At 38.4% G+C, this 23,731-nt stretch overlaps 1 protein-coding gene across 2 annotated transcripts in view; it reads left to right on the forward strand.

The window, feature by feature from the left end:
* Positions 1-22,149, forward strand: part of CAVIN2 (caveolae associated protein 2) — a 139,996-nt gene extending 117,847 nt beyond the window's left edge. For both annotated transcript variants that reach the window (XM_044304242.1, XM_044304243.1), the window contains one exon: positions 19,439-22,149. In XM_044304242.1, coding sequence (XP_044160177.1) covers positions 19,439-20,206 — 768 coding nt within the window. In that variant the 3' untranslated portion in view covers positions 20,207-22,149. The remainder of the gene's footprint in view (positions 1-19,438) is intronic.
* Positions 22,150-23,731: the final 1,582 nt, after the last annotated feature.

Below are 23,731 nucleotides of genomic sequence, written 5' to 3' on the forward strand. Positions count from 1 at the left end.
TGTCAGCGTACCTGTTCCTGCTCATTGCACATCCTTCATATAAGATAGGGCCAGGGGCTATTCATAGTATTCAGTATATTAGGCAGACTAGATGGGCCAAATGGTTCTTATCTGCCGACACATTCTATGTTTCTATAGCAGGACAAAAGCCACCTTATAACGTTCTGGGGAAATGCTTATTTTACTGTCAAACTCATAACAATTCCCTATTGACATAAAGTACCATGAAATAACATCTGATCACTACTATAAACTATGTGCAAAGAAAACATGTGTGAGATTCTGCAGCTGAGGTGTGTACTTTGACATTTAGAAGTAGCTAAGGTGTGTTGGCTCCATCTACTCTCCCTTCCCTTCTCTGCCTGTTTAGGATAACAGCAAAGAGGGAGAGGAGGAGAAGATCAGAGTGATGAGAGGGGATAAACATCCAAGTCTTCGGCGACTTTACATGGAGTGCAGAAATATTAGGCAAGTTATATTTTTGAGGATTCATTTTATTATTGAACAACAACCATGTTCTCAATGAACCCAAAAAACTCATTAATATCAAAGCTGAATATTTTTGGAAGTAGTTTTTAGTTTGTTTTTAGTTTTAGCTATTTTAGGGGGATATCTGTGTGTGCAGGTGACTATTACTGTGCATAATTATTAGACAACTTAACAAAAAACAAATATATACCCATTTCAATTATTTATTTTTACCAGTGAAATCAATATAACATCTCAACATTCACAAATATACATTTCTGACATTCAAAAACAAAACAAAAACAAATCAGTGACCAATATAGCCACCTTTCTTTGCAAGGACACTCAAAAGCCTGCTATCCATGGATTCTGTCAGTGTTTTGATCTATTCACCATCAACATTGCGTGCAGCAGCAACCACAGCCTCCCAGACACTGTTCAGAGAAGTGTACTGTTTTCCCTCCTTGTAAATCTCACATTTGATGATGGACCACAGGTTCTCAATGGGGTTCAGATCAGGTGAACAAGGAGGCCATGTCATTAGATTTTCTTCTTTTATACCCTTTCTTGCCAGCCACGCTGTGGAGTACTTGGACGCGTGTGATGGAGCATTGTCCTGCATGAAAATCATGTTTTTCTTGAAGGATGCAGACTTCTTCCTGTACCACTGCTTGAAAAAGGTGTCTTCCAGAAACTGGCAGTAGGACTGGGAGTTGAGCTTGACTCCATCCTCAACCCGAAAAGGCCCCACAAGCTCATCTTTGATGATACCAGCCCAAACCAGTACTCCACCTCCACCTTGCTGGCGTCTGAGTCGGACTGGAGCTCTCTGCCCTTTACCAATCCAGCCACGGGCCCATCCATCTGGCCCATCAAGACTCACTCTCATTTCATCAGTCCATAAAACCTTAGAAAAATTGAGATATTTCTTGGCCCAGTCTTGACGTTTCAGTTTGTGTGTCTTGTTCAGTGGTGGTCGTCTTTCAGCCTTTCTTACCTTGGCCATGTCTCTGAGTATTGCACACCTTGTGCTTTTGGGCACTCCAGTGATGTTGCAGCTCTGAAATATGGCCAAACTGGTGGCAAGTGGCATCTTGGCAGCTGCACGCTTGACTTTTCTCAGTTCATGGGCAGTTATTTTGCGCCTTGGTTTTTCCACATGCTTCTTGCGACCCTGTTGACTATTTTGAATGAAATTCTTGATTGTTCGAGGATCACACTTCAGAAGCTTTGCAATTTTAAGAGTGCTGCAAGATATCTCACTATTTTTGACTTTTCTGAGCCTGTCAAGTCCTTCTTTTGACCCATTTTGCCAAAGGAAAGGGAGTTGCCTAATAATTATGCACACCTGATATAGGGTGTTGATGTCATTAGACCACACCCCTTCTCATTACAGAGATGCACATCACCTAAGATGCTTAATTGGTAGTAGGCTTTCGAGCCTATACAGCTTGGAGTAAGACAACATGCATAAAGAGGATGATGTGGTCAAAATACTAATTTGCCTAATAATTCTGCACTCACTGTAGATTTGTCAAGTAGAAGTGTTTTAGAGCATATAGTGAGGAAAGCACACACTAGAACTAGTGGGAAATCACACATGCTATGAATTAATGTAAAGAGACAGGAATGAACTCACAACAGACGGGACATCCTAAAACATGTGCCTAAACCTCATTCAATTGCCTTGAAACGTTGCACAACCTAAGATTTCAGCTTCCCAAACCTATCCTGGAAGTTTCATGGACTTTGGCTACCCACAAGGCAAATGAGTGACATTAAGCTTGTTTTTTGGGGAGCTTAATGTGGCTTAACAACTCAGATGTTAACCAATTTCCCCCAAACTTCCCATCCTACTAGATTTTCTCTATGCCAACATATTCTGAAGATTTTGGGACATTTGATAAAACAGACTAAAAGTAATTCACATTAAACTATTTTATTCCTTTTCGAAAACATTTAGCTTAATGTAAAAAAAAGCTTAATTTGCCATATTGTGCCAAAACCTCAAATGCCGGCTGCCAGCTTCCTCACCGCACAACCTAAGATCTCAGCTTCCCAAACCTATCCTTCAAGTTTCATGGATTTTGGTTACCCTCAAGGCAAATGAGTGACATTAAGCTTGTTTTTTTGGGGAGCTTCAGGTGGCTTCAGAGGATTACAGATCTTCCTCCTGTCCCTGTATGGGAATAAATCATCCCAAGAAAATAAACTACATTAAATCTTTGTTATCTCTTCCCTAATCAGTCAGGAGTGAGCAGATGAGCACTTGCTCACCTAATCCCTCATGTAGGTCTAATTAGCTATTTAACCCCTCAAATTATGTGCTCAATTGTAAAAGAAAAATGTTCTTCCTTTTGTACCTTTTTATGTATTATTGAATAAAGTTATGCTGCAGAAAACACGCCCTTGCACAGTTGAGCCAGAGGAAAAATAAAAGTTTTGGGTCTTAGAATGTAGTGACACAAAAACAAATTGATTTGTAAAAAAAAGTTTTGATTGTGCAAGCAGCAGAATATAATAAAAGGTGTAAAAAATAAATCCCCCTAAATTTTTTTTGCCTCCCTACCCCCCAAAATATAATTAATAAAGTTTTAATCCACAAAGTTATATAAAAATTAACTTTGAGGCCTCTCCTCCAAGTGCCCCAGGGTGGGCCCACAGGCTGTTATGTTTCAGGCTCAGAATATTAGCAGCCAAAAAGCCCCTCCCATCTGTTGTGAGTAGCAGAAGTGGCGGTGTCATGGTTGGACACTAGAGCTGTCACAGCACAGGGGAGGGGTTTTGGAGCTACTAATACATTGCTGAAAAAGCATCTAGTTTTATAATAAAGAATAATTGCAAGTAGAGTGGACATTGTATTTGCTGCTTCGATACTATTGTTCACTTTAAACAGAAAAGTGTATGCCGATACCAGACATTATGGCAGTAATCCCAATGAGCTTTCCCTTCTTCACATTGTATACATGCCCAGAATTCCTGGGCCTTGCAGGGCTCACAGTGTCATATATTCACACAGTCAGTGTTTAGCCAGTGATTGTGAGACAAAACCAGATGCTGCCTTATTTCTGTGTGGGCGCTATTACTGTTTTTGGCTCACAATCACTGATGGAAATCATTGACCAAAATACTGACGTGTGAATGAGGCCTTACCCTCAGCATGGTCTTGGGAATTTCCAGCAATCAGCTGTAAGGATAGTGCTAGTTCAGATGAATGTAATTATACATTTCATATTGCAATCCCCTGCTGAAGGCCTCATGCACATGATTGTATGTATTCCTATTCTTGACTGGAAGATGCGGACCACGGGCCCATTGAATTCAATGCACCTGCAAAATAAAACATTGAAACATGGATGTGATATGGAAGACATCAGTATATTATGGATCCGCATTTTGTGGACCGCAAAATATATACAGTCGTGTGCATGAGTCCTAATTCTGAAGAAAAAGTACTTTTAATCCATATGCAAATGAGCATTTAAGTGCACCAAGGGTGGGCCAATCTGCTCCTCTGTGTTCCTCTGCCCCTCCCATTCTTCATTAATAGGGCTTCACAACAAGACTTTCAAGGAACCAGGTCCTGTCACTCCAGAAGAAGAGAAGGAGGGAGGGGCTGAGGAGGGAACCAGGAGGTGTAAAGGTGCACAGAGTGGCTTGGGCCCACCTTCGGTGCACTTACTTGTTCATTTGCATATGGATAAAAAGTACTTTTTCTTCAGATGGAAGCAATAGATTTTTAAGTGAAAGGTATCATTATATTTAGCAGAGTTAGCCCTGTTTAATAATGAATCTCCTGGTTACAGAGTCCCAGTACAAGGGTCCAAACTGTGAAGACTCATCAGCTACCATTCTACATTCCATGCATGAAAGTGAATAATTACTCTAAATGTGCCACATACAGTAACTGTGTGTGTGTGTTCTCCCCAAAAAAAATCCAACATGCTTTCATGTATGTGTGCTGATAATTATTATTTGGTCTGGTCCACTTACAGATCTTCATTTGCAGAGTTATTATTAATACAGCATATTGTTTTGAGTCAGAAATACAAAGCTAAGTGTCTCTGTGATTGTTGATCCATTTAGATTACAAAAAACTGCAAGTTGATTTGCCAAATATTTCACTATATTCTACTTTCTAAAGCTTTACCAACAAGTTCACACATGCCCACAAGCAGCAAGTCTGTGCATAAGCCACGTTACTTGCACAGCTAAACTGTTTGGTACTGTGTCCATACAGAATAATTAGACCGAGTATTAGTAGGACAGGGTCAAAGAAAACCGGGTCGGAACTAATCACATGGGACAGAACAAAATTCAAATAAATAATTAATCTTTCTTAGGATATGTTTAATCACAAGCTTAAAACCGAGGAGCATCACACACAAAGAGGTGACCACCGAGTCCACATGTTATACACTGCAGCAGTAAATAGTACTAGGGAAAATATTTAAAAATAACAGGCATACACGTAGAGGTACTGCTCTAAATAAGCAGGTACAAAGCCATTTAGTTATCTGCACAGACTTCCATTCTCTGCTCTGTTAGCAAAGGGTCCTGCTGGCAAAGGAAGAGGTCCATAGAGTGAGTAGATTGTGCTCGTGTGTGTGTGTTTTCTTTCCACATTCATTTTTGCTGTGGATAATACAATGATTTATAAAAAGTTTAAATTTCTTCTACTATTATTACTGTATTATACAATAATAATATTGTAACAGCAATAGAAAATATATAATAATCTTGGCTTCCTGTCAAGTTCTGCTGCAGTTAATGGAAAGGAACTTAGAATGGGGGAACCTTGATTACTGTCCTTAAACGCTGAGGTGATGAACAGGAATTGGCAGAAAAATTCATAGCAGTTTTCTGCAAATCATCTACTTCCTAAGTGAAAATGTCATATCTCAATGAGAAAATGTGCACTTTTTTTGTTTTACCAAGGACACAGATGTACAGAATTTCAGTCACCTAACATTTCACTCTGATATGTAGAGAAAGGGTATAATATCAGAATATTGGTAGCAATGTGTGGCTTACTAGCTTTAATGCAGGATCCCCATACAAAATGAAGAGTGTAAGTGCTTGATAAACCCCAAGGACACTAAACTTATACATACTGTAAACTACACTTCAATTTAAATTTATGCTCCACAGGATATTGAATAAATATTAGACTTCCGGGACCCCCACCAATCATGAGTATTGTACAGCACCTTCCAAAATGAATGGTTCGGCGGGTTGAGCATGTGCTGTGTCACTCCATTCATTATCAATGTGACTGCTGGAGACAGTAGAGTACTGCACAAGAGCCCGACTATTTCCAGCACTCTCATAGATATGGATGGAGCAGCATTGCCCATGCTCAACCTGCTGCTCCATTCATTTCACATGAGGCCCTGCAGGGTAAGGGACCCTCTTCTCATGATTGATGTAGGTCCCAGAAATTGTCTCGTCAGCCTGATTGGACTCGTGGTGGCAGCAAAAATGGCTTAGATTTGGATGCCCGAGAGCTGACAGATGAAGGCCTAGCTTGACCCTGCAAGCTCCCCTCCTGAGTAAGTCGTAATCCTGACAAAACACAATGAAATATATGCAGAAAGTGCAATATTACAATTACCTGCAATACAGTCTTAAATATCATTTTTAGTATTCTTATTCTGCATTTCCTAATCATTTACTTTGAGGTAAAAATAACATTTCTCTGACTTGTAGAACACGATTTTCTTTGGAAATGTGCAGTAAACAAGTATTTCTTCTTATAATCAAGTCTAATCAGTAAAAAAAAAATTAAGTACAGTATATTTTGATATTTCATATTTCCTTATCAGATTCAGAAACTAGTCAATTGCTTTACTGCCATGTTTATCTAATTGGATTTGTAATTATACTTAGGGTATCAAAATTCAGACCAACTCTCAGGAGCTATTATTTAGCACTTTTTAAATCCATAGCTAATGGTCATTCTGCCTGCTTAATGAATCACTGGAAGTATCAGAACTCCTAAGACCTAATACTCCCCATAGGATATATTTAGTTGTCAGGTAGCAGAAAGTAGCAGCACGTCTTGTCTCTAGGTTACAGTTTTTATCATTTATTCGCTTGACATTAAAGTTGTCCTCCAAGCTGAGATAATATATACTTTGGGAGACAATTCTTTTTAAACATTCAGAGTATTGTTCTTGAATGGTATTTCCAATCTAGTTTTACTTAGAGCTTGTTTGTAGTTGATCTATTGCCACAGTGCATTGGGTTTATTCCTAAGTAAATGGTATCCATGTCCCATAAATAAAGGAACCCCAGCTTTGATTTAGCACAGCATTCCTTTTTACAAAAGCAAGAAGCAAATTAATGTTACATGAATTTAATGTTTACATTACATTGCAAGGATAAATAGAATATAAGCAGATCATTGAGGTGGAGCAAAACCCTTTTAGACTCTCAACAGACTCCTTGAAGTGAACACATTTTTCCTAGCAAGCCATAGCTATAGGACAGTGATGGCAAACCTTTTAGAGACCGAGTGCCCAAACTGCAATCCAAAACCCACTTACTTATCGCAAAGTGCCAGCACTGCAATTTAACGTGAAAACCAATATAGTATATCTTCCTTGTACTCTATCATTTAGCTATATGCCCGCCTACATTCAGTTCCCTGCCTGTGCTGTTCATAGCATGCCCTGCGCTGATGAATGGCAGGAAAGTTCTAAGGCATATTGGTAAACCATAGACTTTTCCCAGGGGGCATGGGTGCCCAGAGAGAGGGCTCTTAGTGTCACCTCTGGCACCCATGCCATAGGTTCGCCACCATTGCTATAGGAGATGAAGAGGTAGCAGTCTAATCTCGGTCCTGATGTCCAAAGATGCCCAATGGAACTTTTGCCACACCAGAACACACCAGTATTATAAATAGCATATAATTAATATAATTAGAGATCAGCGGAGTTATCAAAAATTAGATTCGGCTGCTTCACCAAAGAAATTTGATTTGTAACTTATTACTTCGTATCTTATTACGAAGTGCATTCCATTGTATGTAGTGAGCACAATGACAGGGAACATCGATCGCGCTGCCTCCCGTCATTAAATACCTCTGATCCCTCGTTAATTTCTAATGCAGCATCTAAAATTAAACTTGAGGCTTTTCAGGGTATTATCAGTGTAAAAAAAAAATACATACTTACCTCATTTGCTCGCAGAGAGGCTGTCGCAGCTATCTTGATTGAAGAAGCCCTACAATCTCTCGCACAGTTACGTGTTGATGTCATCACGCTGGCTGGGGCAGTACGCTGACATGGCCACATCAACGTGTTTGAGATTTCGCTCTGTTTCTTCAATCGAGATGGCCACAATGGCATCTCCACGAGCAATTGGATGAGGTGAGAATGTATTTTTTTTTACCACTATTTCAGGAATAAATGATTTGTTACTATGAAGTGCAAGGAAATTTGGCTACGTGGCAAATCAAATTTTTCCTGAAATTCGGATCAAAGTCAATTTGTTTCATTTCGATTTGCTCAACACTACATATAATCTGTTTTAAGTGCTATAGAACAGAATATAAATTTTGAATTGGGGCCCAAGAGCTTAAAGTTGTTCTTTATTTTAGATAGAATTTAATTGTAAAGACCAATATATGATAACAATAAATCACAAAAGAAAATGGTCTACACACCACAGAACAAAACTCTTTTGCGCTGTACAGGTATAGCTGCCACTCAAACATTAGTTTCTCCACTAATTGAGCTCACAGTCTAATGTCAAACACATATACACCCACTAGGTCAAGTTCATAGGACACAAATTAACATTTCTGTATGTTTTCGTTTTTTTTAAAGCTCCTATCTTACCATTTTTCGTATTCACCTCCAATGTGGGCCAACATGCACCATGTTAATGCAGATGCTACTCATTGGTTACAGATTACAACATAACAGTGTATAGGGAAGTCTTGTAGCCAATCTATCTATGAGCACTGTACAGATATTTGTGGTCAGAGCAAGTTAGTGTTATTGTTATATTTTCCTCAAATATTGCACAGAATGTGGTTGACAGAGCAAGAGGGAAGAGACACGGGGTAGAGCATGGGAAAGGGAGGGAAATAGAAAGCATCCATCTCAGGGAAAGTTCCCTAAACTCAGAGCATGCAGCTGTACTTACAGGTACAGATGAGTTCCTCCTTACCTTTTATCCCAAGATGTGTGGCATGAGATGAGCAGCTTTTTAATAACACATGATTTTGTGATGATCTGTGATAAGATGTCTGCCCTATAGATTTCTAGGGTAGGGCATCCAGTAATTGACATATGACAGCAATCAGTAAGCAACAGAGACATTTAAACCTCTTAGAACACAAAAATACATGCACTAAAATGGAAATATAGCCATTATTATTTTACATTATTTAATCCTAAAATTAAAACTAAAGGTAACAATCATATTTAGAAATAAAAATCATCCCAATAAATGTTCTAATCATTTTACCCATTATTTACCAAAAAAGTACCTTTATAAAAGAAAATCATGATTCAACCTCCTTAACTATTTCTACATGCAATAATGACTTTCCATTATAATTGGAGATAGTGATTTGTGCCCAATTTAAAATGTCTAAAGCTAATGTAATCCTCCTTTGGAAGCAATTATTTGTTCTAAGATTAACTAGAACATCTTTAGATCACCTAAGTTTCTTTATTACAGCATTAATTTAGAGTTCTCTCTTCCTTCACATGCAAAAGCATTCCTTTACAACAATATTCTAAATTTAGGTGCAAACTCAAGATAATCTAAATTTCTGATCTGCTGCTAAATTAACTATTAGTTATGGTTGGATTTGCTTTGATATACCTCACCCAAGTGCAAAATAAATTTAACATGCTCTAATATGTAAAATAATATTAGTGGCTTTATTTCATCCTTTTTATTACCATTATGGCTTATGCACACAGCCATTGCCCACCTCAATGCTCAGGCAACATTTGTGAAGTTTCAGCAGATGGATACAGACCCATTCAAATTAAATGGGTCCATGATCCGTTCGCACCACAAAAAAATAGAACATGTTCTATTTTTTTGCGGTGCAGAGGCACGGAGAGAAATCCCACAAAAGCTCTCCATAGTGCTTCCGTGTGGTTTTGTGGCTCTGTTTTGCACCAGACCTTCTGGATTGCAGACCCAATAAAGTAAATGTTTGTGGGCTGCAATATGGGCTCAGCCAGCACATGTTCGTGTGCATGAGCCCTTAAACAAAGTTAAAACCAATAATCCTTTTTTCTTAATGTTACACCGTAAAAAATAGTGATGAGCAAAGTTGTAAAAAATTTGATTTGGCTGATTTTGACAAGAAATTTGATTCATAACAAAGTACACAAAGCGCATTCCATTATATGTACTGGGTACAATGATGGGGAAAGGTGATTGCGCCACCCCCATCATTAAACCCATCAGATGCCGCATTCAGCGCTGATTGTGGCATCTGAGAGTCACATTGAGGCCTTTAAAGGGTTAGTCTGGGTTTAAAAAAGTACATACTTACCTCATTCATTTGATCGCAGAGAGGTCATTGTGGCCATCTTGATTGAAGAAAACACACCAAATCTCGTGCATTCTGACATGATGATCACTGATGACGTCACCGTGCCCGGCCAGCATGATGACGTGGTGAAATTACACATCAGTTCGCACAAGATTTGCCGTGTTTTCACGATGGGCTAAGTATGTTTTATTTTTACCGTCATTTCATGAAAAATTGATTAGTTACCACAAAGCGCAAGGAAATTCACCTTCGTGACGAATCCAATTTTTCCTGAAATTCGTATCAAAGTCCACTCTGTTAGCTGTGATTCGCTCAGCACTAGTAATAAACATTGTCTGTATTAGAAATGTCAAATCTTTAAAGGTGGATACCTTAGACAGCCCCTGTTGGCATCTACCTCCGGATAACCCATCTCATCTTTGCATTATACATAACCATGCATTTAAAAAAATAATTAAAGTGATGGTAAGCTTTTCAGTAAATAAATGTGAATCTATTGTTGACTAGAGTTAAGGGGACACCTGGATGTTCGGGTTCAACGGGTTAGGCCGAAATTCACAAAAAAGTTCGAGTTCGGGACCCGAACTTGACCTCGAACCCCAACCCCATTGAAGTCAATGGGGACCTGAACTTTTGAGCACTAAAATGGCTGTAAAAATGTCATGGAAAGGGCTAGAGGGCTGCAAATGGCATCACAATGTGGTTAAGAGCATGTCAAGTGCTCTGCAAACAAATGTGGCTAGGGAAATGACTTTAAATAACATAAAATATGCAAAAAAAATAAAATAATCTCGATCTAGGAGGACAAGGTCCATATGGAGTAGGAGGTTGAGGAGGTGCATGTGGCGGGGTATGTGGAAGCGGCGGTGAAGGAGGAGTAGCCTACACTGCTTTTTGGTTTTAAATGTATATATATATATTTTTTTTTTATTAGATTACACCCCAAAACATTGGGAAATATAACCTGTGATAACCCCCTCCAGTTGTGCTAAACACACGTTCAGACAATACACTGGCTGCAGGGCAGGCCAGCACCACCAAGGGGTAAAGGGCAAGCTCAGACCATGTGCCCAAATTAGAGACCCAGAAGTTGCAGGGGCTAACCCCTGTCAGTCAGTTTGTGTAGGTGTGTGCACACTTTCCCACTGTCCCACCGTGTCGCATGTCCCTATGATGTTTACGATCCAATTTGATATCTGCTCTATCAACTTTTGATGTTCTTTTATGCGCCTACCACGGTGATCACGGGTGGCGGGGATTCAGGGTTCCAGGCTGGAGAGGGATACTGTGAAAAGGATACCACATGCAAGGGAGGTGAATGGATGAAATTAAATGTAATTGAGCTGAAATGTGGGACAAAGAATTGAAGCATAAGCTTCCACGTTAAGGAGGGGAGGTAGTGATGATAAATAACCATACAGTACTCTTAAGATGCCCTGTTATTGGAATGATTAATAAAAAATTATAGTGAATGTCACTGTAGGATTTTTGATTTGTAAACATTAGCCAGGAGAGGCCCTACTGCTGCTTTGTTGACTCTAGCTAACTTCTGCCTGATCGCACGTCCCTGTGAAGTCCACCATCCATTTGGATATCCTCTCTATCAACTTTTGATGGTTTTTTCTGAGCCTACCATGTTGATCACGGTTATCGGCGAATCAGGGTTCCACACCGGAGAGGGAACGTGAGAAAGAGAGACCACATCCAAGGGAGGATAATTTTTTTCAAATTTAAAATTGTAGAGCGGAAATATGGGACAAAGTATTAAAGTGCAAAAGTGGGACAATTTTTTAAAGTTTAAGTATTGAATGAAAGGATGTGGCGCGCATCAATTAATAAAGAATTTATTAAATTTTATTCCCTGCCAACTATGCAGAGCAGGGGTCTCTATCCGGCAACATTTAAAAAATTTCACCTCACAATGTAACAGACGATTTTTGGAAATTTATGTTCCTGTTACCTATGTAGAGGTGCTCCAGTGACATCCACCATTTATTTGGATATCTTTTCTTTCAACTTTCAATGTTCTTTTCTGAGCCTACCATGTTGATCACGGTTATCAGCGAATCAGGGTTCCACGCCAGAGAGGGAGCGTGAGTAAGGGAGTCCTCATCCAAGGGAGGTCAATGGCTGCAATGGGATGAAGCGGAAATGTGGGAAAGCTATTGAGGCGCAAATGTTGGACAAATTACTGAAGCGCAAATGTGGGAAAAGTTATTGAGGCGCAAATGTGGGACAATTTACTGAAGCGCAAATGTGGGAAAAGTTATTGAGGCGCAAATGTGGGACAATTTACTGAAGCGCAAATCTGGGAAAAGTTATTGAGGCGCAAATGTGGGACAAATTACTGAAGCGCAAATGTGGGGAAAGCTATTGAGGTGCAAATGTGGGACAACTTTTAAAAGTTTAAGCATTGACTGAAAGGAGGTGGCACGCATTAATTAAAGAAGAAATTCTGAAATGTTATTCTATGCAGAGCAGGGGTTTATTCACGTCCAAAACTGTAAAATGTCAACCCAATAATGTAACAGAAAAATTACAGAAATGTATTAACCTGTCTACTTGGTAGAGCAGGGGTCTATGACAGAAAAAAAATGATTATTGTCACCCGAAAATGTTCTTTAAATTTATTAAGCTGTCAACTGAGGAAGGGGTTTCACTTGTGCGTGTAGCTGGCACAGATCGACTACGTCCTCTCCCTGCAACAGGAGCTCCACCAGCAGCACCACGACCCGGGCCACGTCCCTTATTTGACGCTCTCCTCATATTTCTTAAATTTAGGATCTTGCCCTAAATGGGTGTTTAATAGCAGAATAGAACGTCAGTATGTACAGGGTGTATCTCACACGCCCTGATCCAGACTAGACAACAATTTAATTTGTTTGCCCAAAATGGCTGTATTTTAAATACCCGAATATAACTCCTGTTTATAAAGGCTGCCAAATAAACTTTTTTTGCCCAAAATGGTTTGTTTAATAACTGAATATGACAGCATTATATAACCCTGGAATTTCAAACGTCTTGATTCTGCAAGGGCAGAAAAATTGTGTATTTTGCCCAAAAAGGGTGTTTTATTGGTAGAAAAATATAACCCCTGTATTTAAAGGGTGTATCTCACACGCCCTTACCCACACTAGGCCGCAATTAAAGATTTGTGCCCAAAATGGCTGTATTTCAAATAACTGAATATAACCCCTGTATATAAAGGGTGTATCTCACACGCCCTGACCCACACTAGGCAGCAAATAAAGATTTGTGCCCAAAAAGGCTGCATTTAAAATAACTGAATATAACTCCTGTATATAAAGGGTGCATCTCACACGCCCTGACCCACACTAGGCCGCAATTAAACATTTGTGCCCAAAATGGCTGTATTTCAAATACCTGAATAGAACCACAGTATCTAAAGTGTGTATCTCACAATTACATATGCAGCAAAGGCCTTGAATTTCACACATGCTGATGCCTCAAAGGCTGTAAAATGGTGTATTTTGGCAAAAAAAGTGTGTTTTTAAAAACCCAGAAAATTATGGCTGTATTTCTAGCTTAAATTGCACACTGACTAATCCAGATGTTGTATATTGCCCAAAAAGTGTTTTTTTTTTTTTACTAATAGGATATGAAAGCTGTAAATAACGTTTGAATTTCACACGTCCAGATGCAGCTAGGGATATAAAATAGTGTATTTTGCACAAAAAGGGTGTTTTAAAAAACCCTGAAAATTATGGCTTTATTTCTAGCTTAAATTGCACACTGACTAATCCTGCAAAGGCACCAGATGTTGTATATTGCCAAAATAGGGTGATTTTTTTTTTTTAAACCAGATTATTAGTGAGGTATTCCAAAGGTACTCCTGGTGCACTGAGCTTGCATAAAATGTCTGCCACCGCCCATCTAACTAACAGTTGGATAAAATAAAAAAAATATTTCGGTCACTGGGCTCAGGACAGGGTAAAAAGATTGTGCCCTGCACCCACACAACTAAATGTATGTCGATCGATGAGTTAGATTGACGTTCTGAACAAAGATTCTCTCCTATTCTCCCCCTGAAATCACCAGCAGCATCCTATCCCTACACCAGTAACAGCAGAGTGACATGCAGTGCTACGTGACTCAAGCTTATATAGAAGTAGGCATGGCTGTGATGGCTTCTAAGGGCACAGAGTTAAACGCTTGTTGATTGGCAGCTCTGCAGCCTTTCAAAAAGCACAGAGAAATTGATGAACACCGAACCCAAACTTTTAGGGTTGTTTCACACGAGCGAGACCATTGCGGGAATCACGCTCCGTGTGTGAGTGTGATCATCCGCTCTGGACTTGCAGGAGCGCACGGCATTATCATGATTTATAATGCTATCTGTCTCTGCATGGCCTTTTTTCCACAGAATCATAGTGACATAAAGCTGTCAGTATGATTCTGTAGAAATAAGGTCAAGCAGAGGCACATAGCATTATAAATCATGATAATGCTGTGCGCTCCTGCAAGTTCAGAGTGGAGGATCACACTCACACACGGAGCGTCATTCCCGCAATGGACTCGCTCGTGTGAAGCAGCCCTTACTGAAATATTCGGATCGGGTCTGGGGTCCAAAAATCATAAAGTTCGGTAAAAACCCAAACTTTACAGTTCGGGTTTGCTCAACCCTATTGTTAATACTTAAATGCCTTTTTATATGATAAGCCTTTTGAGTCCTGTTAACATTTGACCATAACTACTACAGTACATTAAGAATTTGTACTTAAAGCTTAGGCAATTGTTTCCTATGGGCATTTATTTTTGTTGTATACTGTTCATGGGAGGAAAGTTGAGCATAATCTGTGGAGCTTCTTTATTTGTTCTTCTGTATTGTCTGAAACATGATCAACATGGCAAGATAATAGATTAAGATATGTCTCCATGTGCCTCCAAATGTTATTGATCATTAAGACATTTACTTGTAAGATGGCATGATGGCAATTCCTAATCCATGAATTTGGCTTTAATTATTAAGTCATGAATTTGGCTTTAATTCATGTTAGGTCTGCAGTACATACCAGCAGCCCTTCTGCTGTTCCCTGTGGGTGTTGATGTTGCACCACTTACCATGTCATTGAGCTTCCTGGTTGCAGACTTCCTCTCCATGCTACTTCCTCGATGCATCAAGCATGCGCTCACCTACTGCCTGTTAAAGGACCATGCTCCCAAATCATTCACTAGTCAAAGGCTAAGGGTCCCTAGATATTTAAGCCACACACAGAAGGGTGCATGAGCGCTAGGTTTCTTGGTGGCTATCAATGGTCTTCTTACAATCTACTGCTTTTATTATTTACCTAACGTTTATCCTGATGTATACAGTACATGTATATATGTGTGCTTATATATTGTGAGACAGTGACAGGTAGAGTGATAGATGGTAAGTATTTTTCCCCCAGAATCCCATCATATGCAGATTAAGCTCCAGGGAGTGCCCAGTATGTTATGGAAAGCCCAAGCTTTTCTGAGGTAGCTTTGTAAAAAGCCAACATAGGGCCTGGAGTTTTGGATTGGGGAAGAGTCTGGGCTGAGAGCTGAAAGTGATATGGTGGTGCTTGTGAGTAACTAGCTGTGAGAGGAACTTCAAGGCTGACAGTACCATCTATAGCATAGTTAGTGAAACACTGTTTAGGGTGTGCTCTGACGAGCAGAAATCCAGGCCGGCATACCACGGACCGCTCACGGCCGCGGAACACGGCCGTGTGCATTCGACCTAAAGGGAAGAAAGAAATATAAAACTAAAATAATATGGTTGCATAAGTGTACACACCCTTAAATTAATACTTTGTTGAAGCACCTTTTGATTTTATTACAACACTCAGTCTTTTTGGGTATGAGTCTATCAGCATGGCACATTTTGACTTGGCAAGATTTGCTCACTCTTCTTTGCAAAAACACTCCTGTGCACAGACCTCTTCAGATCATCCCACTGATTTTCAATTGGATTCAGGTCTGGGCTCTGGCTAGGTCATTCCAAAACTTGAATATTCTTCTGGTCAAGCCATTCCTTTGTTGATTTGGATATATGCTTTGGCTCGTTGTCACGCTGAAAGATGAAGTTCCTCTTCATGTTCAACTTTCTAGCAGAAGCCTGAAGGTTTTGTGCCAATATTGACTGGTATTTGGAACTGTTCATAATTCCCTCTAGCTTAACTAATGCCTCAGTTCCAGATGAGGAAAAACAGCCCCAACGCATGATGCTGCCACCCCCATGCTTCACTGTGGGTATGGTGTTCTTTTGGTGATGTGCAGTGTTGTTTTTGCACCAAACATATCTTTTTGAATTATGGCCAAAAAGTTCAACCTTGGTTTCATCAGACCATAACACCTTTTCCCACATGCTTTTGGGAGACTTCAGATGTGTTTTTGCAAAATGTAGTCTGGCTTGGATGTTTTTCTTCGTAAGAAAAGGCTTTCGTCTTGCCACTCTACCCCATAGCCCAGACAAATGAAGAATAAGGGATAATGTTGTCACATGTACTACATAGCCAGTACTTGCCAGATATTCCTGTAGCTCCTTTAATGTTGCTGTAGGCCTCTTGGTAGCCTCCCAGACCAGTTTTCTTCTCGTCTTTTCATCAATTTCGGAAGGACGTCCAGTTCTTGGTAATGTCACTGTTGTGCCACACTTTCTCCACTTGATGATGACTGTCTTCACTGTGTTCAATGGTATATCTAATGTCTTGGAAATTCTTTTGTAACCTTCTCCTGACTGATATCTTTTAACAATGACATCCCTCTGATGCTTTGGAAGCTCTCTGTGGACCATGGCTTTTGCTGTGGGATGTGACTAAGAAAATTTCAGGAAAGACCATCTAGAGCAGCTGAACTATATTTGGGGTTAATCAGAGGCACTTTAAATGATGGCAGGTGTATGCTGACTCCTATTTAACATGATTATAAATGTGATTGCTTAATTCTGAACACTGCTATATCCCATTCCCCAGTTATAAGAGGGTGTGCACACTTATGCAACCACATTATTATTATTTTTCTTCCCTCCACCTAAAATATTTCAGTTTGTTTTTCAATTGAGTGGTACAGTTTATAGGTCACATTAAAGGTGGAAAGGTTCTGAAATGATTCATCTTTGTATCATTCTTTTGCAGCACAGAAAACAGACATTTAAACAGGGGTGTGTAGATTTTTTTATATCCACTGTGTGTGTGTAGATATATATATATATATATATATATATATATATAGTTACATTAAAACCAAGCACCCCTCACATATACTAATGTGCCACAAACAGGAAGTTAATATCACCAACCATTCCCATTTTATTAAGGTGTATCCATATAAAAGGCCCACCCTCTATATATATATATATATATATATATATATATATAATCCAAATAAATGTAATGCAGCACTTCTTGGGTAAAAAGTTAAAAATGTGATACTTATTCAACACATGTTGTTTAGATATACAGTATATATATATATATATATATATATATATATACACACACACACACACACACACATATATTGGGAATCGCCATGTCCGTAACAACCTGCTGTATAAAAATATTAAATGACCAACCACCTCAGGTAAACGGCAAGAAAAAAATAAAATAAAAACAGTTCCAAAAAAGCAATTTTTTTGTCACCTTACATCACAAAAAGTGTAATACCAAGCAATCAAAGAAAGATCATATGTACCCAAAAATGTTACCAATAAAAACATCAACTCTTTCTGCAAAAGATTAGCCCCTGCACAAGATAATTGACAGAAAAAAAAGAAAAAGTATAGCTTTCAGAAAATGGTGACACAAAAAAACCACGATTTGTTTTGTTTGGCAAGGGATGTCATGTGATCACTCCTCTGAAGATGCTTGCTGTGATGCATGCTGGGATTTTTACCTTCACTTTGAAGCTGCTCCGCCCACACAGTCAATGATCAATGGGAGCATGCTATGCTGAACACATTCGAGAAATTATATGTACACAGTATATCTCTCATGATACAAATACCTTGTGGCTTTAGTCATTATCTGGGACCCTTTATTTTTTTTATGCATATGGTGACGAACTCCTTTAACAATAATTTAAAGGGAACCTGCATAATGTTATGACTGTCACTCGTGAGCTAAAAGTAAGTAGTTGCCGAAAAGCAGCATCATAATCCTGCTCTCCCTGCCCATTTGCTGATGATACAGTCTTCTCCTTACTTTTCTCCCTAGAAGAGAATTGCCAATTATCAGCAGATGGACGGGGAGAGCAGGAGCTTATGAATAACTCTGACTCTTCTCAGGTAGATTTGACTCTTTTCGAGGCCGGGGCTGCAATGATTATGATGCTGGTTCTTGGCAACCACTTACTTTTAGCTCATGAGTGCCACACCGCTGAAATCAGTGCATCTGTCACTATTTTATACTGTCCTCGCTAAGTTCAGCATAAAATTAATGACATGTTCCCTTTAACGTACTCACTAGTGTTGATTGGAGCCAGTTCACACTGCTCTGCCTGAACCAGATACGTTCCTAAACTTTGTTCATAATATGTGCTCTGTGCAGGATTACAATGTATGGGCTTCGCTGAGGCAATCTTCCTACCACACTCAGTAATGTGAGACTTGTTTAGTCTCATGTCTGTGCCATTCTAGTTAGTTTCTGCACATACATTAATGTTTCAAAAACGGAATCCAAACTTGGGTTTGTGGCTTATGCCACGGTCATTAACAAAGGTTTGGATTTGGATTTTGAAACATTAATGTATGCGCAGAAACTAACTGTAGCGGCCCAGGAATGAGACTGTTGGTGATAAGAAGATTGCCTCAGTAAAGCCCATACATTGTGATGTTGTATGGAGCATATTTTATGAACAAAGTTTAGCAATATATCGGGCTCGGACAGAGCAGTCTAAACAGGCTTCGTGCAACACTAGTAGACACCTTTTTATGCTTTTTTTAAATTGAAATAATAGATTTCATATTTGTCTTAAAGAGAATCTATCACCATGACAATGGAGTATAATCTGCCAGCAGCATCGAATAAAGCAGGAGCACGTGAGCAGAATTATATACATTTTTTTTGTGGGAAAAGACTGGTAGAATTTGTATAAATTCCTGCTTATTTTCAGCTTTGAAGCCAAGCCAGCTGCACTATGAGTGATTGACAGCTATCTGTGTATACACAGTCATAGAGGGAAGGCTGTCAATCACTGATAAGACCGCTTCCTTTGCTTCAAAGGTCAGAATGAGCAGGCATTTTAGTGAATGAAATACAAGTTATACTCAGTCTTTTCCCACAAAATAGATAGATAGATAGATAGATAGATGTTCCATGTTACAGGTTCCCTTTAAACTTTTTAGTGTCTAGGTAAAACAGCACAATGCAAACAAATCTTTTACTTTGAAGCATTATATTTTTGTTTTGTTTAATCTGCACAAGTTCTAATTTCAATCTGTTCTTTTCCAAAAAGGAAGAAAATGAAATCCCTGCAAGTGTATTTGTGAAAGAACCAACACCTGTACCTAGTATAACAGAAGGTCCAGAAGAACCTACTGACCCTAATAAGTCTCAGGAAGAGACCATGCATACAATCGACCTTTCTTCAGATGATGAAATTAATCATGAGGATGATGGTCATGATGACAGTGTCGATGAAAAATTCGAGCCAAGTAGAGCTGAGAAAATGAAAAGATCCAGTCTGAAGAAAGTAGACAGTCTGAAGAAAGCATTTTCACGTCAAAATATCGAAAAGAAAATGAGTAAGATCAGCACGAAAATAGTGTCCCCAGAAAGAAGAGAAAAAATTAAAAAGTCTTTCACCCAATCAGAAAAAAAATCCTCAAAAAGTTCATCAATCAAAGTTCCAATAGGTTTTAGTGTGAAGAAATCTATTGATGACCAAGTTCTTACAGAGGGTGAGGAGAAATCTCCTAGTCAAGCTGAAGGAGAAAAGGCTGTAAATGGTCAGGATGACACCGAAATGGATAAAATACCTTCCGAAGTACTTCCTGATGAGGAAGTAAAAACAACTGAAGTCTCAACAGATAAAGAACCTACACCAGCAGATGAGAGGAAAAACATTGAGTTGTCTATTGTTGAAGATGACGAAGAACATGATATAGACTTTGAAAGTGAGAATCCATTTAGCACTGAGTACAAGCCAAAGCCTGGAGAATTAGAAGAATCGTATGAAGCAGCTACACAGTCAACTGCTCTACAAATAAACCAAACTGCATAAAAGCTGTCTCATTATGCAGTCATCTGGTTAAAAGTGCATTTACACATAAATATGTGAATCCAATACATAAAATATATGTATTTATGTAAACATAACATGTTAGGAGTTTACGTGTAGATGGGAGCAATATTTTTAGGTAAATAACCCTGTCCATTACCCAGTAGACTAATGAACATCTGAAGATATTTTTTGTAATAACATTTTTTTGTCATTTGAAAATTAGAAAATACCATTTTACATAAAATACCACTTATACATTTTGGAATCATCTATCTATCTATCTATCTATCTATCTATCTATCCATCCTATAAACATTTATTCCATAACATATGTTGCAAGGGTGGTCATAATTGTGCTACTAAATATTTCTTAACACACCTCAGGGGCCTATAAAGGAAGTAAAAACAAAAAGTATATACACATTATGTAGACTGAGTGACCTAATAAATTAATTATGGTAGTTTACTTAGACGAGGATATGGGACCAATGTTTTAGGGAACAACACTACTCCTAATGTTACTATATTAATACTAACAAAATATACCAGTAATGAAATTATGATTTTATATATATATATATATATATATATATAGATATATATATATAATATTTTCAAGTAAAGTTCTTAATGTCCAGTTATTATTTTAGATTTTTTTTTCCTGTAGTTTTACTTTCTTCTTCTTTTAGCATATTCTAGTTTCTTTTATAGGCAATTATCTGGAATGAAACAAAGGTGATTAGGGTTGAATATACTGTACATGCAGCAATCACCTACACTGTAAAGGGCAAGTGATTGCAACAGCGATCGCTTGTCTTTATAGACAATCATTGCTCTGAGCAGCATATCCCTGTTTAGATAGCATGATTTGCTGCACAGAAATAAAACAATTTGGTGGCAGCAGAACAACAGGATCACCCAATGAACAAACGCTTGCTTGTTCATCTGGTGATCACCAGAACATTTTTTTAAAGACTAATCATCAGGAAAGGTCTTTCTACAAACGCTCATTCCCAATAATCAGCCTGATTATTGGGTCTGTGTAAAGTGACCTTTACACAACTGAACTTTAATTATATATGTGAATGGACACATATTGTATTTAGAACAAATTTACTTCAAGCAAGCAATAGAGGACTTATAGGTGACTTCTATTCAGAGGCTTTGTTAAAAAATACAGAGAGAATAGAATAGCATGCTGTATTATTTTGTATGGTAAACTGTTGGGCCCCCTGACAGAAACGCTATGGGTCCTCTACGATACTGATTATCATTGATATACATTAAATTTTTATATATATATATATATATATATATATATATATATATATAGCGGTAACACTAATATTTGGAAAGGGACACACATTTTGAATTTAATGTCCTATTAAAAATGAAATCTGCAATTTAGTTGTAGGGAACTTTATGTAGTATCTGCAGAATATGCTGTATGTTGAAAGGCTCCAGAGGGATTATGGGAGCGAAGACTATTTGAAGAGGGCCCTTTTGTTTAAATAGGCCCCATTATTTCTTTCTAGTAATGTATTGTACTCCATTTCACCTCTGTGCCTCCTTAATTAAACACTACTATGAAAGTACAATTAAATTGCTGCACATGGAGTGATCTGAAGGGGAAACTGTAAGGAGATTCATGCTGTGTGAACCCTAACACGCTCCATTACAAACAGCCATGTTTTACTATGAATGTTTCAGCATTTCAGAGAAAATATTGTTTAAATGGTTCTCCAGGTCCTTAATATTGATGACCTATCCTTAGAATAGATCATCAATATAAGATCGGAGAGGGTCCAACTACTGGCACCCCCCACCGATCAGCTGTCTAATGAGGCCACTGCTCTCCTGTGAGCGCCGCAGCCTCGGTGCAGCTAGCAGCTGTGCTTGGTATTGTAGCTCAACTCCATTCACTTAAATGGGACTGAGCTGTGTCTAGGCCACGTGACTGATGAATGTGATGTCACAGGCCTGGGAAGAGGCCACAGCACTCACCAGAGACCAGCGACTTTTTCAAACAGCTGATTGGCTGGGGTGCTGGGATTAGATATTGATGACGTATCCTGAGGATAAGCATCAATGTCAAAATCTTGGACAACCCAAAGATTTTAGTTGGGAACAGGGAGAAGAGTTATGGAGATTGCTCCCCTTCCACTTTTGTTTGCCTGGATTAGTTGGCAGATCTCTTCATATTTGCATTTTTTGCATTGTGTATTATTATTCCTAGAGGCATATATTGCTTTGCACATTACTCTACTTTTTACACATGACAAGTTTATTAAGGCACCTATATGTATATATATATATATTGCTGTTGGCTGTATAGAAAAGATTATATCCTCTGAAGACTGCTGTAGAAGATTTGGGATGTTATATTAATAAATAATATGAATATATTTCTTCTCTGGTGGGAGTGTGTGAAGATTAAAGAACTATCTTTGCAAGTTATTTTTACAGAACTATGAAAAGGGAGTAATCTACATCTGTAAGAATGTAATGCTAGATAAGAATCTCAGTTACCTTTATTTAGAAATACAGATGTTATCCTACAAAGGTATTCTGTTACGCTAGAAGTGTGGACTATATGGGCTCTGCACCATCTACTTATACTATACAAATCATGACAGAATAACTTTACTACAGAATATGTGTTTTTCCAAAGCTTGGGTTTTTACTTTTCAAAGTACTAAATGCAGCATGTAATTGTTATACACAGTACATATATTCATCATTGGCATAAATACTTTTACTTCCCCACCTATCCCTTGGTGAAACATGATAGACTAATGTATTTTTTTAAATATATTATGTAACTATAAGATTCTTGACCTAGGCAACCTTGCCTATTGATCCCTCTGCTTTAGCTCTTATTTTGGGGGGGCAAGGGATGGACATTCAAAGTAAGCTACATACTTTGCCATGGTGTTTACCAACAGTAATTTATTGCAACCAGGGGACCTTAGGATTCACATCAGCAGTTTTTGAAGGCTAAAAGACAATTCTGCAAAGACATTTAAAACCATACTGTTTGTGTATTAATCATAACCAAATAACTGTGCTACATAGATACATTTACTGAACTAAAATATATTAAAATATTCTACTCTCTGTCTGAACAGTTGAAAAAGGGGGAAAAAAAACACTTATAACCACTATAATCTTATAGTGTGAATTGATCTTTTATTTCTCATCAGCTAAACATCCCAAAAAAAAATTATAATAATAATGATGATAGAACATAATGTATTAAAATAATAAGTAAAAAGGGTCACAAGGTATTTAGCTGTACACCTATTATATACCATCTTCTAAGTGTTAAGATAATAAATCTGAGCTAAAATCCTAAATCTAACATGCTCATAAGGCCCTGCATCAGTTTGGCACTATGTGTATAAGTTGGGAAATACTTCTGTCATATGGGACATATACATTTAATGTACCATTAGATTTGTTTTGGCTTCAAGTGCAGCAAAAGAGCATCTCTTCAGTATGTCTGAGTGGTTTGTGGCAGCCTTT

This window comes from Bufo gargarizans, chromosome 8, assembly GCF_014858855.1.
Source record: "Bufo gargarizans isolate SCDJY-AF-19 chromosome 8, ASM1485885v1, whole genome shotgun sequence".
NCBI classification, from domain to species: Eukaryota; Metazoa; Chordata; class Amphibia; order Anura; family Bufonidae; genus Bufo; species Bufo gargarizans.